General features: G+C 40.1%; 1 protein-coding gene across 1 annotated transcript in view; it reads right to left on the reverse strand.

Annotated features, from left to right (window-relative positions):
- Positions 1 to 16,705, reverse strand: part of LOC128124428 (guanine nucleotide-binding protein G(q) subunit alpha) — a 248,542-nt gene that overhangs the window by 60,445 nt on the left and 171,392 nt on the right. The window contains exon 3 of the mRNA XM_052760671.1: positions 7,229 to 7,383. Coding sequence (XP_052616631.1) covers positions 7,229 to 7,383 — 155 coding nt within the window. The remainder of the gene's footprint in view (positions 1 to 7,228; positions 7,384 to 16,705) is intronic.

Here is a 16,705-nt window from a genome sequence, read left to right on the forward strand (position 1 = left end):
TGAAGAATTTACTCTCACACAAATTTATCCATTGTCTACAGCTACATCTGCACCTAGCAGTGAGACAATGACCATATAATTCACAAAGCCTGAAACCACACACACACACACACACACACACACACACACACACGTACACGTACACGCAAGTCACACATGTTAATTTGATGGTACTAAATTTTGCTTGACTGCATAGGCTAATTATTTCTCAGTAAAGGCAGTCTAGTGTAATGGAATAAAAAAATACTCAAAAATCAGAAATTAATTTAAGCATTAAATATTAACTATCATGCCTGAGGAGACTGAGGCTTTGATAAGCAGCAGAGAGAACTGGGCTGGATGCTTGCCCAAGAGTCTCATCATCCCATGTTGTTTCCTTCCTTCAAGTGGGGGAAGGGGGATCAGGATGGCCAGGAGAGCCACACCCCACCCCAGGGGTACACGTGTTCAAATTATTACTAAGTAACTTCTTAGCAGGGGACCCTTACTCCAGAATTTGGCTAAGTCAGATGGCCTGGATGTCCTATTTCTGAAAATCCTTTTGCATTTTAAAATCAACATAATAATATATATAGATTCAGAACATAATCAAAGCAAATTCCAGTGCTGATGTGTGCCAAAGGGCCAATTTCTTCATGTACTTATTGCTCTGGACTGCACGGACTCTTTAAAAGCTGTCTGACTTCTCTGGAGGGGACTCTGGTAAAGCAAGATTAAGGCAAACCCAGATATAGTCAGTAGTCTTCAGCCTAAGGTTGCAGCATGAGGACTTTTTTCACTATACTCTGGTCTGACTGAGATCTGTATTCTGTGGCTAGTGTCAGGGAACTTCTGGTACTGTAGGCAGCGAACTCATTTGACCTGATGTCTCAGTATATTAAAGCAGGTGGTGAACCCCAGAAAAAAAAAAGAAAAGAAAACCTACAGCCATCTGCTTATTGTGTTCTTTTTCTAAAGATCCTTGAAGCCTTTAGGCTTTTTATCAATAATGAAAAAGTTAGTAAAATAATCTACAAAATTCTTCAGAATCTTAGAATGCTTTTAACTGGCTCATTCTATCAAACTGAAGAATGCATCAAATTAAGACCATTTGCAAACCTACCCAAAGTGTTTATCCATTTCCTGAAATTTCTCATCTCTTCTTTTCTCCCACTGCTATTTGCCCTTTGAGGCATAACTGTTTTATTATGATAACAAGCAGGTATAAATCAGTTTTATAGTGTCCTTGATTAGTTGCTGTAAAAAGTGATTGGGTGGAATGGAAGATGAAGTGTGGGGAAGGGTTAGGAGTAGAGACTAAGCCAGGCATGGTGGTGCAGTCCTTTAATCCCAGCACTCAGGAGGCAGAGGAAGGTAGATCTCTGAGCTTAAGGCCAGCCTGGTCTACAGAGTGAGTTCCGGGACAGACAGGGCTCGTCTCAAAAAACAAACAAACAACCCCCCTAAAACTGTAGGCTAAAATTTATATAAATATTTATGCACTACCTGTGACTTAGACTTAGTCTGTGTTAGCACGAACAACAAGGTGCTTAGTTAGCGAAACACGATTATGTTTTAATGATAATGACCAAAATCCTCTGGGTTTGTTTTCTAGTGAGCTTGGCCCATTTATTCCCTCTTAATCTTATAGTGTGAAACAACTTGGAGACATCACCAATAAACATCAATAATATGTATCACATCAAGTGATTTATAAAATACCCAATCAAAGATATTTATCTAGTAGGGTATAAAGTATACATGTCAAACACCTAGCTGCACACTGTCTTCTATCCATCTTCCCATCTACTACCTGCCCCCTCACCCCCCACCGGGAAGCTGTATTTCACAATGGCTAAATGCTTAGGCTCTGGAACAAGCAAATATGATTTCAACTCCAGTTCCTCCCATTTACTACAGTGTGACCCTGAGCAGGTTTCTTGGTCTTCCCGAGACCTCAGGTTTTCCTTTATAAGGCATAAGAAGAAATACCACTGTTTGAGGCTTTGATTATCAGATGGAATAATACACAAAATGACCAAACACAGAGTGTAACAGACTAAGTGTCTAGTAAACAGGAGCTATTATTGCTTTGATCAGAACCTTTGAGATCTGAGAAGTTTAAAAACAATAAGGAAAAAAAGGCTTATATGTCTTCAGCCCCTGAATTTCCAAGTCCATCAGTAACTGCAAAAGAGAAAGAGAGTCTAGCATGAAAGTCGTTAAAAATACAAATTACCAGCCGGGCGGTGGTGGCGCACGCCTTTAATTCCAGCACTTGGGAGGCAGAGTCAGGCAGATCTCTGTGAGCTCGAGGCCAGCCTGGTCTACAGAGCGAGATCCAGCACAGGCACCAAAACTACACAGAGAAACCCTGTCTCGAAAAAAAAAAATATGAAGAAAACAAAAAACAAACAAACAAACAAAAAAAAGAAAGTAAGAATTACCCATTTGTACTTTCATGGAGCAATCAGTTGTGATTGTCAAACATAAGCAGTCACTGTTGGGTACTGAAAATAGAGGTGAGCATTCTGAGAAACACACAGAAATATGTACAAAGCGCTAAGACAGGTGACATGGTGACTAGCTTTGGTACTGGGTCAGGCACTCAGAAAGGGTGACTCCTAATTGTGTCTTCAAGGGTGACTATGAGTCCATCAGATAGAAAAAAGAAGAGTCCTGCTTCGCCTCTGCTTCCAGTATTCTTGGCAGGTGGCTTGTATGGAGTCTCACAACCAGCAGGATTCTAGGGAAAGTGGTTAAGTCCCAGCATTTAAGCAAATGTTTATGACAGATCCTGACTCTCACATAGTTAGAAATCTGAGACTGACAAACTTTTAACAGAAGAACTGCCGATACAAAGACAAAAGCAGAGATGCATCTGAAGGAAAAAGAGGCAAGGTCCAGCAGGAACATACACAAAGACGAGGACGACACAGGGAAATGTGGTATCTCTGTTGGAAAGACTACCTGGCTTTTAAAAAAAAAAAAGTAAAGTGTCCAGAACACACAGGTCACCCAGCTGCTCACACTTGTCTACAATAATCCTACAACACCCAGAAAGGCGTGAGAACAAGCCAGGGGTCTACACACCTTCCTTAAACAGCTGGCAGGAATCATCTGGTTACACTCTCCTTAAATAGAGACTTCCAGAGAAGTGGAAAGAAGGAAACCAACTAACCCCTTGAGGCTTCATTTCACTGCTGGTAGCCACAATCCTGCCTACCCTTAAGCCTTTTCAGTATAGCAGCTACTCATTCCTCCTCAAGGTATCTTGGCTTAGATGATAAATGATATAGTTACCATCTTATTGAGTACATGCAGCAAATTACTGATTTTACATGAAAGATTAGAACACACAGCTTTACAGTAGGAAATGTATTTCATGGTAACCAAAAGCACCAGTTGAATAAAAAAGCTACCTCAGAGAAGAAGGCCAGTGTAAGGCTGGGCATGGTAGCACATGTCTTTAATCCCAAGAGGCAGAGGCAGGCAGATCTCTATGAGCTAGAGGCCAGCCTGATCTATATAGGAAGTACCAGGCCAGCCAGAACCTGCCTCAACAATAACAATAACAACTATTAGTACAACTACTATATCACAAACCCTACTGGGATTATTTATCAACAAGAGTTACTAATTGAAATAAAAGGATTCAGTGAAAAGCCGACAGAGTGAGAGTACAACATCACTTTAAAAGCATTCGAGCCACACTGCTCACCTTGAATCTAAGTCTTAACTTCTGGTGTATAATAAATCCTTGTGAGAAAGAAGCAAGCTAAATTGTACAAGAATCAATCAGGAAATCCAGGCCACTCTTTTCAGCATGCCAGTGAAATATAAAACAGGTCTCTCTACTGGGGTAGAAGTGCCTTAAGAGACACAGCTACCAGATGCAACGTGTATTCCTAAAATTAACATCTAAATCGAATTTTAGAAGAATCCAGGGAATCTGAACATGAACTTATTATTGGCTTTAGGTATAATTTATATGCCGTTATTAACTACATAGGAAACTATCTTTTTCTTACAAAGATATACATAATAAAATCTCTAAGGGTATTCAAGATGTTATAATTTCTGTATTATTTCAGCAAAAAATCGTCTAAAGTAACTGGGTATTTGCACTCACATAACTGCAACCTAGAAAATCAACTTATCCCCAACCCCAGGACAGAAAAGTAGGAACACATAAGGAACAATCAGTTAGGGAACTTAAATCAGCTTGGGCCAGGGGCCCCACATCAGTACCAGCAGGTCAATTTCTTTGCTGGACTCAGTTCATGCTGGCAGAATTCTAAGGTGGTGGCTTTCTGAGGTGAAGAAACAGCCTAGGACAGCTCTCGGCCTACAACAAACTTTACGCAAATTCACCATTAAGTAATGGGTACATGCCTCAAAATCCACAAATCTCACTCGGAGAACATCATGAGAGATGATAGGGGCTGTCTCAAGAGCATATCCATGGAAGTCAACAGTTCCATGCAAAAGAAACATTTCAGTGATCTACCCCAGGGCAGGGGGCAAACCCTGATGGATACATAAGTATCAGATATTGGAGTTCTGACTCCCTGATAGCAAGGTCTCTCTATAGGCAGAATCATAATTATAGATGATGAGTAAAGAATAAAAGAGGTAGGAGGAGGCCGGGCGGTGGTGGCGCACGCCTGTAATCCCAGCACTCGGGAGGTAGAGGCAGATGGATCTCTGTGAGTTCGAGGCCAGCCTGGTCTACAGAGCTAGTCCAGGACAGGCTCCAAAGCTACAGAGAAACCCTGTCTCGAAAAACCAAAAAAAAAAACAAAAAAAAAAAAACAAAAACAAAAAAAAGAGGTAGGAAGAGGAAAAGATAATATATAAAATAAGCATAAAAGGTAGGAAGAGGAAAAGATAATATATAAAATAAGCATAAAGAGAGGTTGGCTTGGGCTCAGTGGTAGAGTGCTTGCAGCACATGCAGAAGGTTCTAGGTTCAATCTCCAGTACTAGAAAAGGGAGGGAGAGTGGAGAGAGGAGGGAAGGGAGGAATCACAGAACATTACTTGGAAACAGGATCTTGTTAGCAAAACGAGGGGCAGACGGGAGTGAGGGAGAAGCAGAGAATCACAGTGAGGGTGGAGGGTAAATAACAGGAGGAGGAGACAGAATGAACAGAACAGGGAGGGTGGATAAACACAGCAGCAACACTGGGAGACGGATGAAATCTGAAATGGCAAAGGAAACAGAAGGACAGAGGAGGCAGGAAGTAAAAGACAGACAGCTGGTCAAAGGTAGAGGAGGCAGAATTTGGAATAGACGAGAGATGAATGCACGTTTTCTATCTATGCACTCAACTCACAGAAACTTACACCAGGGGAATGAAGAAGAGGGAGAAGAGGGGGACAGGGCAGGTGGGAAGGTCCAGAACCTGAATGGTGATGTGGAAGAAGGTCGGGAGGGAAGGACAGGCAGTAACAGCACACGCCAGATGACTGCACACACTGGAGTGCATGTTAAACAGGATAGCTGAATGCTGCTGTCAGTCTAGAATGACATGATTCAAACCACCAGATGATATGACAGTATTTATTCAGGCAACATTTCTATAGCTGATCTGAAGCATAATTTATCTTATGCAAATGCCTGGAAAGGCAGAAATGTAACTTCACTGTAAAAAGAATGCATAACCCCTGGGCCTTCCAAGCATTACTGAAGGGCATCAATCAGCCACTCAGGCCCCTCCTTTTGCTCTGATGCCTACTCTTAGCCACTGGGTCACTCTATAATAGGGACTGGCTTAAGGCTATAAAATGTTTCCCACCCTTTCCTGTGTCTAACCAGAACCAAAATAAGAGGGGAATGGCAGATGTGCATAATTAATATAGACAGAAATCTGACTAGATAACTAAAAAAATCCAAAACAACAACAACCAACATTTTTTTCCCAAATCTTAGCTATCTAGAACGCTAGATACAAAGATTCTACATTAGTCCCATGCTGAACTTTTCTGTTATACACATCTGAAGACAGAGAATTAACAGATCTCTCTTGGATGCAAATCTTTCCCAGGACACACGAGATTGACTTGGCAGCTCACACAATAATTCTGGAATGCATGCAAAATTAAAACTTACAGTTTTCCTGCAAAAGAAAACCCATCCATCAATAATGGTTCTTTGAAAGCAGATAAGGGTCTGAGAATTAGAAACTAGGAAGTCTTATGTTTTGGGAAGTCATGATCGAACACATTTTTATTTGCAATTTCTAATCTATACAAGTGTTCTGTCGCCCAAAGCTAAGATCACAACTTTTATTAAAAAAAATATATACTCCAAGATTTCAAGACACAATGTGTCTTCATTTCTTTTCTATTGCTATAATAAAGACCATGGCCAAATGTAACTTGGGAGGGAAAGGGTTATTTCATCTTACACATCCAGTAACAGTCCCTCACTGAACAGTGGAAATTCAAGCAGGGCAGGAACTTGGGGGCAGAAGTGCAGCAAGGCCATGGAGGAACACTGCTTACTGGTTTGCTCTCCCAAAGCCTGTTTACCCTTTCTTAGAGTATCCAGAACCACCATCCCAGGGGCGGCACTGCCCACAGTGGGCCAGGCCCTCCCACATCAGTCATTCATTAAGAAAATGCCTCACAGGCTTACCTACAGGCCAAACTGATGGAGGCATTTTCTCAGCTGAAGTTCCCAGGCTTGGTCAAGTTGACGAAAAAAAAAAAAAAAAGATTCTGACCAAGACACAATGGTGCATAGATTTGTGGATCACTGGCTTGCAATTTGAGAAAGAAAACAGGGTGATAAAAAAAAAAATGAGATCACTAGGGTCTTCCTTTTATTTTTTAAGTAAAACATAATGAAATAAATACTCTTGGAACTGCGGGTGTAGCTCAAATGGCAGAATCCTTGCCTACCATGCAGTCCGAGCCTTAGAATACTTAATTGGCATAGTGATACACACTTGTAATGACAGTACTCCAGAGTCGAAGATATGAGTACTGGGAGTTCAAAGCCAACCCGGGCTACATGAGACTTTTCTCCAGAAAAGAGAAATATTCTCCACCATATGACCTTGGTACCTTATAATTGAACCGACACTTAGGAAATCGACACTTAAATATTAGTTTAATATCTATACCACCTAGGTTTGGTTACCACATGCACAGCACAGACTATATTGTTAACAAATATCACAGAGCACATTCCCATGAAAAGCAGCAGGCAGGTTCTCAGGGCCTGGAGTGCAGATACTCACTATTTGGTGGAGTCAGATAACTGATATTCTCGTCGTCTATCATAGCACTCCTGGATTCCAGGATCATTCCACAAGCTCTTTATTGCATCTACATATGGATTCTCAAAAGCAGACACCTTCTCCACATCAACCTCTCGGACTAATTGTGCATGAGCCTGTTTAAGGAGGGAAAAAAAGGCAACTGCTTGAATTCTCTCCACATTGCTTTACCAAGTCTTTGATTCACACTTTATATTGTATACAATTCAAGTGATATCTTCACAAACTGGTTTTCAAGTGGTCATAATAATGTGTCTTCATTTTTTTGTTTGTTTTTCTTAGTGAGAAGCCAGCCCCAAATCATCCTCTCTAGAGGAAATCTGAAGCTAAAGCTAATTAGAAGGAACAGGTGCAAAGCTTCTTCACCATGGCAGCAGAGATGCCCTGCTCTAGAGGCCAGTGTGTTAACTGGTTATCATAACCCCCCAGACAGCTGCTAGTTACTATCCCCTCTACTCTGAAAACTTGTTATAATCACACACGTTGTCTTCGCCCTGAGGATCTCTATCAACAGAAGGTCTTCAACTAAGAGTGTCCCTGCAGTTCACGTTCAGATGGCCCATACCACCACCAAGAGAACAGTGTAATGATTTATCTGCAGTTAATTCTTCTTCCAGTCTGGCATACCCCATGTTACAAAATATTTGTATCTGCTATCTCTACATTATCAAGTTGAGGAACCCATTCCATTTCTTAGCAATCAAGTAAAGCTTTGCTATTTTCAATATAGTATACTTAGCGAGAAAAAAAAGACATTTAATTTTTCAACAATATTAAAATAACAATAGTTTACATTTTATTAATAAGATTTCATTTATCTTCAAAGTAGCCAGAAAACACTATTGTTTAATAACACTAATCAAATTAGACTTCACCAAATGTGACATATAGGCACAAGTTTCAAACACACACTAATATAATAATTAATTTGGAAATTGGAGGCAGCTGGCTGATAATTATTGAAACAATTCTGATTCTGTATAAAAAAATTCTAAACAATGTTAGTGAATGGCTATCATGATTATATCATGGAGAATTATTCCTTTCATCTAGTATTACGAATAAACAATGTAAGTAAGTGCAATCCATGTTGTGCCCTGTCTGACTCTCAGACTTCAAGCAGGAAGGGCCTCTTTTCAATAATAATAGCTAATTTTGACTTAAGGTTTTAGGAAGTTCAACATATTTGAGACCTAAATCCCCTTTGTTACTAGTTCTGCTCTGACCAAGACAATTGGATCTATTCCCTGAAAAGTCTTGCTCCAGTCTGTTTTCAACTGTGGAAACAGATCCTTGAAGTTTCACTATTTGTATAATCCCAGTTTAGGCAATCTGCCTTCTTAACTACCAGCACCCTTGTCAGCCTGGATTCTTGCACCTGAATTCTGTCCGAGGTGGGGCCTATCTCATCATAGTTATTTCCGAGGCTCATCTTTCTATCCAGAAGGCCTGTCTTACTCATTTCTAAAGCTTTTTGAAAGAGTTTCTGCTCAGGAGTTGTGCCATATGTCATCACTTACAGGATGGCCATTATGATATTCCTCTCCCAAAAATGTGATTTTTGTGTACTCTGAACCACAGACCTTCAACATTTTGTTCTATGCTGGTTATTATGTCTTAACTTATCTCACTTCTAGACTGCACAATGAAGGAAGAAGCTGTGACCATAAAGTTCTCATTTCTTTGGGGCTCAGCACAGAATGAACATACAGTAAATATTTAACTGCATTTAAAAGTGTATATATATATATATATATATATATATATATATATATATATATATATATATATAAATACAATGTGAGCACCTACAAGCCATAGTTTCAAGGCAATATTCTATCCTTACCCATTTCATCAGAATTATAGTGTAGTATAGTTAGTATAGGAGTGTTAGTATCTTTCCCCCATAACATAAAGTTTATAGACAGGCTCAGCATTGTAGTATCACAGTTTACCAAGGTGCTGATGCTTAGTAGAAGTTCAATAAATACTTGCCCATTGGGTGAAAACAAGGATCCAAGAAGAGTGGAAATTAAACAGTGCTACAAATCAAAAGAGCTAACTTCTGGTTCTGGCTTTAGCCACACAACCACTTCTACCTACAGCAGAAACTACTTTTGCCTTTTTAAAACTAATTTTCCTTGTCCATAAGGAGAGACAATTGGACCAAGTCAACAGAGATCTCCTCTATACATGAAGAGGATGACTGTAAATGTACCATAATACATAAACCTTAGGGGATTAGGATACTGTCCCTCTTTTTAAAAAAATTATGTTTATTTTGTATTATGTGTATGGGTGTTTTGACTGCATGTATGTCAGTTGTTATCATATGCATGCCTGCTGCTCACAGAGGCTAGAAGAGGGTGCTGAATCCCATGGCACTGGAGTTACAGGCAGCTAGGAGCCATTCTGTAGGTCCTCTGCAAGAGCAGCAAGTGCTTTCAATTGCTGAGCAATCTCTCCAACCCCAACACTGTCCCTCTGTGGGCACAGCTCTCAGTAAAACAAGGATTTACTATTTTAACCAACAACCGAATGAAATCTGTACAGGAGCAAGGAAATGCAATATGGACTGACTGAGAGGCCAAATGAGGTACCAAAGAGAAGAGAGGCGTCTGCCGGATGGAGACGATGAAGCATGTAGCATCGGAGGAGGAATGTGAACAAAAGGTCAATGGATAAAAATGTTCCCTTCTCTCCACTGCAAACACACATTCATTTAAACAAATCTCTATCTGGAAAGCCGAGATTTGTCACCATCGTGAATCCACAACTCAGAAGTCACTCTGCAGTATCTATAAAAGAATATCACCTCCACACACACCAATCATCATGCTGCCTTCATGCAGAATAGAATTTCTAAGACAATTTTATTACCTCCCAAGCTCAGAATTCTATCCTTGCTGCTTTGGGAAATGATTCAAATACAATAAAGTATAAGTTGCATTTATGTAAAAGTTTGGAACTAAAGTTCTCAAAGTTATTTAAAAGTATGATGGCATTTTACAAAATAGGCATAGAATTAAAAATTGTTAATGTAGATGTCCCATTGTCAATTCAATCCTCATTATTTTTATAAAAATATTCTCAACATAGAAATATTTTTATTATATTAGAGTAGGAAGATAAATTAGAACCTTTATATTTGCCCAATCAAATGTGAAATAGTAGTAAAAAGTTCTAAGTAATGATACTAAATTAAACAATTATTAATTTTAAAAGGCCATTACAAAAAAGAAAGTCACTTCTAATAATATAATAATGTTAAATTAGAATTGATTTCTCTATTTTGAACACAAAAGCAAAGTGAGTGAGTTCATTAATCATGTAAACAAAATGTAAAATCCAATCTCTCATTTTAAGATAGAGTTAAAGCCAGGTGGTGGTAGCACATGCCTTTAATCCCAGCACTCAGGAGGCAGAGCCAGGTGAATCTCTTATGAGTTCGAGGCCAGCCTGGTCTACAGAGGGAGATCCAGGACAGGCTCCAAAACTACACAGAGAAACCCTGTCTCAAAAAAACAAACAAACAAACAAACAAACAAAAAAGATAGAGTTGATCACACTGAGTAGAAACGTTTAAAGTTGCAAGCTAGCTTTCAGATTCTCAACAAGCTAGTGGCAAGTTTGAGAAGCACACTGTGAGAAGCAGTGTACTTTCAGTACCTCTGGCAGAATTCTAGAGAAGACCACAGGGAAACCACAAGACGCACCAATGTAGTTCAGGTAAATCTTATGTGCTGACATTCTCTGGCCTTGTCTGCAGAGGGAAAGTAGAACTCAAGCCTGACTACGGTAGGTCTCACTCTATGCACTGAAGGCAAGTATTCAGATTAAATAAAAACGGTCTCATAGTTAATGCTGGAACAAGTTTCAAAACGTTGTTAACCGCTCAAGAGAGCTTCAGGCTATTCTAGTTCCTACACTCCAGAAGAAGAAAATCAAAAGGTAACGTTTGCGTTTGCCAAAAGCCGTTAGACACGAATACTGAGCTCTGTTTGAAGGGACACCCACTACGAACAGGTACTCTGAATCACAAATAGCAGGAACCTCAATCAGCCAGAGTCCTCAGTTCTCAACTGAGGCTTACACGTACTTCATTCTGTCCCCTTGTTGCTTATTTCCTCTGGCACTTGAGTTATAAAAAACAAAACAAAACAAAATAAATGAAAAAAACCAAAAACCAAAAAACTGGAACAAAACTGCAAACAGAAAATATCCTAGTGACTTCTTGGTTGGTTTGGGTTTTCTGTTCAAAGGAAACAGAGTATAATAACAGCTTATGCTACAACCCACTTCCACTTGGTGTCAGCTGAGGATGACCTTGTTCAGGCTGCTAAACATCTTCTAAACCTGTTCCAGATCCCCTAGTCTCCCACGATGTTAGCCTGGAATACTGATAGCTCTGCTGCTCTAAAGTTTCAATTACAGAATCCATTGGGGTTGGGGAGCAGGTGGTGGTGAAGAGGCTTATACCTAAAGCTACCAGTGAACTCAAAGGCCAAAGGAAAGGAAACCTAAGACCAACACTATGAAGCACGGCACATGCATGTATATGAGCTCCTGTGATGTCAGACAAGGCATTCAAGTCTCATTTGGCTCAAACGTGAACCATTCTGGAAGCTCACTTCTACAGGATCTTTGAAGGCTCGACATTTGCAAACAGCCTGAAGAAAACTCATTATCAGTCTTTGCCTTCTGACTCCACAGCTGTACACACAACTGCCTCGGCATCTTTCTATGAGTAGTACTAGGCCAATGACAGAGAGGGTAAAGTCACACAGAGCCACTGCTGGCTAGGGTCATGCCATGAATGGCTCATTCACATAGAACCACCTCTCCATGCTTCTGATTCAACTATTGGCTCAGCCGAATACTATTGAAGTCTCCAGTGAAGATTATAGACCCCCTGTGTCAAATCCTTCTGCAGCAATGATGTCCTTCTTAACCTTGGTATTAGATGGAGACTATGGAGTCTCTGAAAACAGTTCAGGGATCAACAGTAGAAAAAGAAAGAATACTCTGAGATCAAACTAGCTTTCCACCATAACTCTTTCAAATACAGCCTTGTGCTCGGGAAGGTCACTCAGCCTTCCTCAAGTCTAGCACTGTCACCTACAACGGGAACAATTTGCTATCGGACCATCAGAAAAAGAGATGGAAGTAAGATGTCTGCTCCAAGGATTAGAATGGTTAGGAGATCTTAGGGGATTTAAAAACTACCATTAACAATTACTTTTTTCAATACACATTGGTCTCTCACATGTCAGTCAATGCACTAAGGACTGGGAGAGTGGATAATTTACGTTATATGTTATATAAAATGTTCTGACAAGAAAATATCAGATGAAATTACTTTACAAATTAACATATTAACACATTGTTAAATGTCTTCCTCTAACACTAGATTTTCATTTTTAACACTGAATTTGGTACTTCTCAAAGCAATCAATGAGTATCAGGATGCTGCCTTTCAGGGGCAATCCTCTTACTTTCGACTTTGCCACCATGTAGCCTGTACTTGCTTATCTGACTTTTTTCCATTTAAAATATTCTTTTACTTTTTCCACCCTACAGTATAATTGTCCATGTACTTCTCTTTAGTTCTTTGATTATCCTTTGCCTGTTTTGTGTGGCTCTATCATTCTCATATGGGTACTGAAGACACAGGTCAGACCCCTGCTACAGCACTGAATAATGAACACACAGAGGTTTCCAAGAGCATGCCATCTGATGCAATTATAAGATTCCAGGAGAGAAGAATCTCGACCTCAGGCCTTAGGGTGGAAGTTGACGACACTATACTCCTATTACCTTTCTGTTCCTGATGGAATGTCACACTACAGTATATGCACTGTGAACACTACATTCAGAGTTTATACAAAGCCACAGCAATAAAGAAAATAGAAAGGGAAACTCTTAAAGATACGTACATTCATTAAAAGTCAAAATAATTAGGCTATGGCTATATAGTTGCTTTCAAAGAATATTTGTGGAACACTAATTACTTAAATCTTAACAACTATCTGACAAATATATTCTGAAATGAGGAGAGTGCTATTTATGGCCATGGGAAGCTGAGCACAGATATCTGTGACGCAAAACATCAAAACTCCACTGAAGTAACGCTTTTGCAAATTCAGGGCTCAAGGCTTGGAGATACTACAGCCTTCCCAACTTGGTTTGACCACAGAACTTATTTTTCTCTTCAGTTTGTTGACAGGACTACAGCACTAGTTGGTGGATCACACTGTGAAAACAAACAGGGACCAGTGACCAACCCCACAGCAGAGTGGGAATGCTCGTACACAACGAACAACCCTCTGCTTTGGCAGAGGTCAGTGCTGCTTTAGGAGCTAGCCCTTGTCACTTCCAAGATCACATACAACATGTGGTTCATTTCCTGATATTAGGTTCAGGGAGAGAAAAAAAAAAAAAAAAGAACTAATCACTCCAGCCACTGTAATGTCTGTGGCTCCTAAAATCTTATTAGCTAGCCGAGTTCATTGTTATTGGCTTGGGATATTATTTTGCTTGACAGCAGAAAGAAAAAATAGATAAAGCATATTCTCTTGAACAAAGCCTCCCCCATTAAAAAACAAAACAAACAAAACCAGACACAAACAATAAAACCCTACTGAACCCCCACCCCACGCAAGCATCCCAGAGCCCTGTAGAGGGGCTAGAATATTTCTATAATGTTCCACGGGAACTATGGCCACTGTGGTTTCAGTTAAGAAACTGGGAGAATTCAAAGTGAAAGGCTCACTCTCTCAGATCTGGGCAAAGAAAAAGTCATTTTAGAACACAGACCCAATGGCTGGAAGAACAAGAAACTGTCTCATTAGTGAACACAGGAAAGAAACTCAGTGACACACACCCCCGCCCTCCTCAGAAGAGCAACGAATCTGAGCAGCAATGGGAAGGAAGAAAATTCCCACCTCACCGGAGCATGATTTCTAAAGTGAATGAGTTATACAACTTGTCACTCTAAGAATCCAAATTTCAAAAAGATCAGTTAAGAATCAACTGATCAAAGTTACTAGACACTTCTACAGAGAACAGAACACCAGCTTCATTTATACTGTGACACCTGAGTGGTACACTAGCTGAAAGGTTTATTTACTGATGGATCAGAAAATAACTTTTATTACACTAGTGTGATTTAAAAAATGTATACTTGAAGAAATATTTCAAACCTAGTCATTTCTTAAAAATTATAAGCTTTTAAAAAATCTGTAATGGTTAAACTTCATAATTTGATTGGATTAATAAATGTCATTTCTTAAAATATCAAATGAAGGGAGAGGATAGGGCAAGGCTGTGTTAAAAGATGTACTAAGGAAAGAACATTTAACCTTGACTAACAACACAGCATCCTAAACTGCTCAAAACATCAAACGATTACTATCTCACCAGAGGTTTTCCAGCAAAGAACAGGACACACTATTGTACCTTTCCTTGAGAGTTAATCCAGATAAGCCCAACCTTCACTTGGACAGGAAAATGCCTCCCAGGAAAGCTGTCTGTTCCAGAGACTAGGAAACAATGTATCAAGTCTGCCTTAACATGCGGACTAGCACCATGGTGTCTCGGGTCACTGTCTACTCTCAGGGTGTGAGAGTGGTTTCCCCTGCAATGGCACCTTTGGTCATTGCCCACTCTCACCTATACACTGTGCTCTAGAGATCGCATCAAAATTCATCCGGAGAATGCATGAATTGGGGAGCCAACAGGAGGCCAAAGCTAAGTCCTGGCATTTCTTCACTTGATCACATGGCTCTTAGGTCTTGTTGGACTTGTTTGTGGGAAAATGTGCAAGAATTTGGACCTATGTATACCAGAGAAGCCCTAGAATATTCCAAACAGAGCTCAATGGGTCATTCTGATGGGAAGGTGGAAGATCTGAATGCCGATAGACGCAGACATTAAAAGCCCAGTTATGAGGTTTCAGAGGGTAACAAAGTCTGTAAGGTAACTGGGTACTGCATTTAGGCAGATCTGCAGTGAGAAAGAGCCAAGACAAGGGGGAAGTGTGCATTATTAGGAGAAAGGAATGTGAATCTGGTTAGGTAATGTTATGATTAAGGTTTCAGAAAGGGACTGTATTTAAGCTTGGACTTGGCACTGGGAAAGGAGGAAGGTTCTCTGAGGACAAGACACCCCTTTGCCCAGGGTCTCATAATGCAAATTCATTTGGAAAGGAGAATGCCTAAGAAGATAGAGCCTGCTGGAAAGCAGTGCCTAGGAAAGCACTTCTCCGTCTCAGCCACAGAGGCACACAGAATACAGTGAAGTTGTGGTCCAAGGAGCCCAGACTATGGCCAGCCTCGGAATTGGGCAGTTATCCAATTGGCTCTTGTTTTGCAGGCATGCAAGTTGCAGGAGTGAGAGAGTTATGGATGCTTGTGCCAAGGTTCCAGGAAACTGCTGAAGCAAGGCAGTGTTTGCAGAACTGGACTCCTAATAAGGAGACTCCAAAAGACCCCTATATGAAGCTATGAATATACTCAGTGGAGACCCTAGGACATTAGACATCATAGGACCATGGAATGTGTGCCAGGAAAACCTGCAAGCAAGTTTAATGGATGCTTCATTAAAAATGAAAAACTGGGGCAGATGCTAAACTTGTGGGACACCAGAAAACAGGTAGGAGCTGTAAGTATCTGTACAGCAACAAACTGGGACTTATCAACCTACTCATGAAAGACTTAGGCTGGGGGACAGGAAACTTAGAAGGGAGACCACAGCCTGCACAAACACTTGTGCTACAATGTTAGACCATCAACATATAAAATTCAGAGATTTTATATGAACATCCCCCAACCACAAAACAACAACAACAAAACCAGATGCATTACTTCTTTTAATAAACTCTAAGACCTAGCAATACTTCACATTACAAGAGGATCAGGGGCTGTTTATATATTATGCTAAGTCAAGAATAATGGGAGAAGACATAATTGTTTGTAATAATAATAATAATAATAATAATAACAACAACAACAACAACAATGTTGTATACAAGCTGACTAGTTTCAGATTACTTGCTTAACCCCCATCCAAGTGCCCAACTCTCCTGCAGGGCTGGTACAATTTTTGTCTTCTTTGTGTGATAAGGAAGCTTATGCACTCTCCAGAATCTTGGGCCTGACTCTTGCCAGGAGGTATTTTCTGTTTTTGTGTTGTGTGTGCATGTGTGCCTGTTATTATGTTCAATTCTCATTTGTAAGTTACATAATTACAGTGCCACTGGTGACTACTTTAGTTAAGACTTATGCTTTAACTGAAGCTTCTTGACTTACAGTGACAAAAAAGGTTTTTCTTCTTGATAGAAAAGCCCAAAGCTCAGTGATAGCATTCATAAATACACAAAGCCTCCGACTAGTCCAAACTTTATTGAAGACCCCAGATAGATGCTCATGAAGTCTTTGG

Source organism: Peromyscus californicus, unplaced genomic scaffold, assembly GCF_007827085.1.
Source record: "Peromyscus californicus insignis strain IS unplaced genomic scaffold, ASM782708v3 Scaffold_4__1_contigs__length_199733344, whole genome shotgun sequence".
Classification (NCBI taxonomy): Eukaryota; Metazoa; Chordata; class Mammalia; order Rodentia; family Cricetidae; genus Peromyscus; species Peromyscus californicus.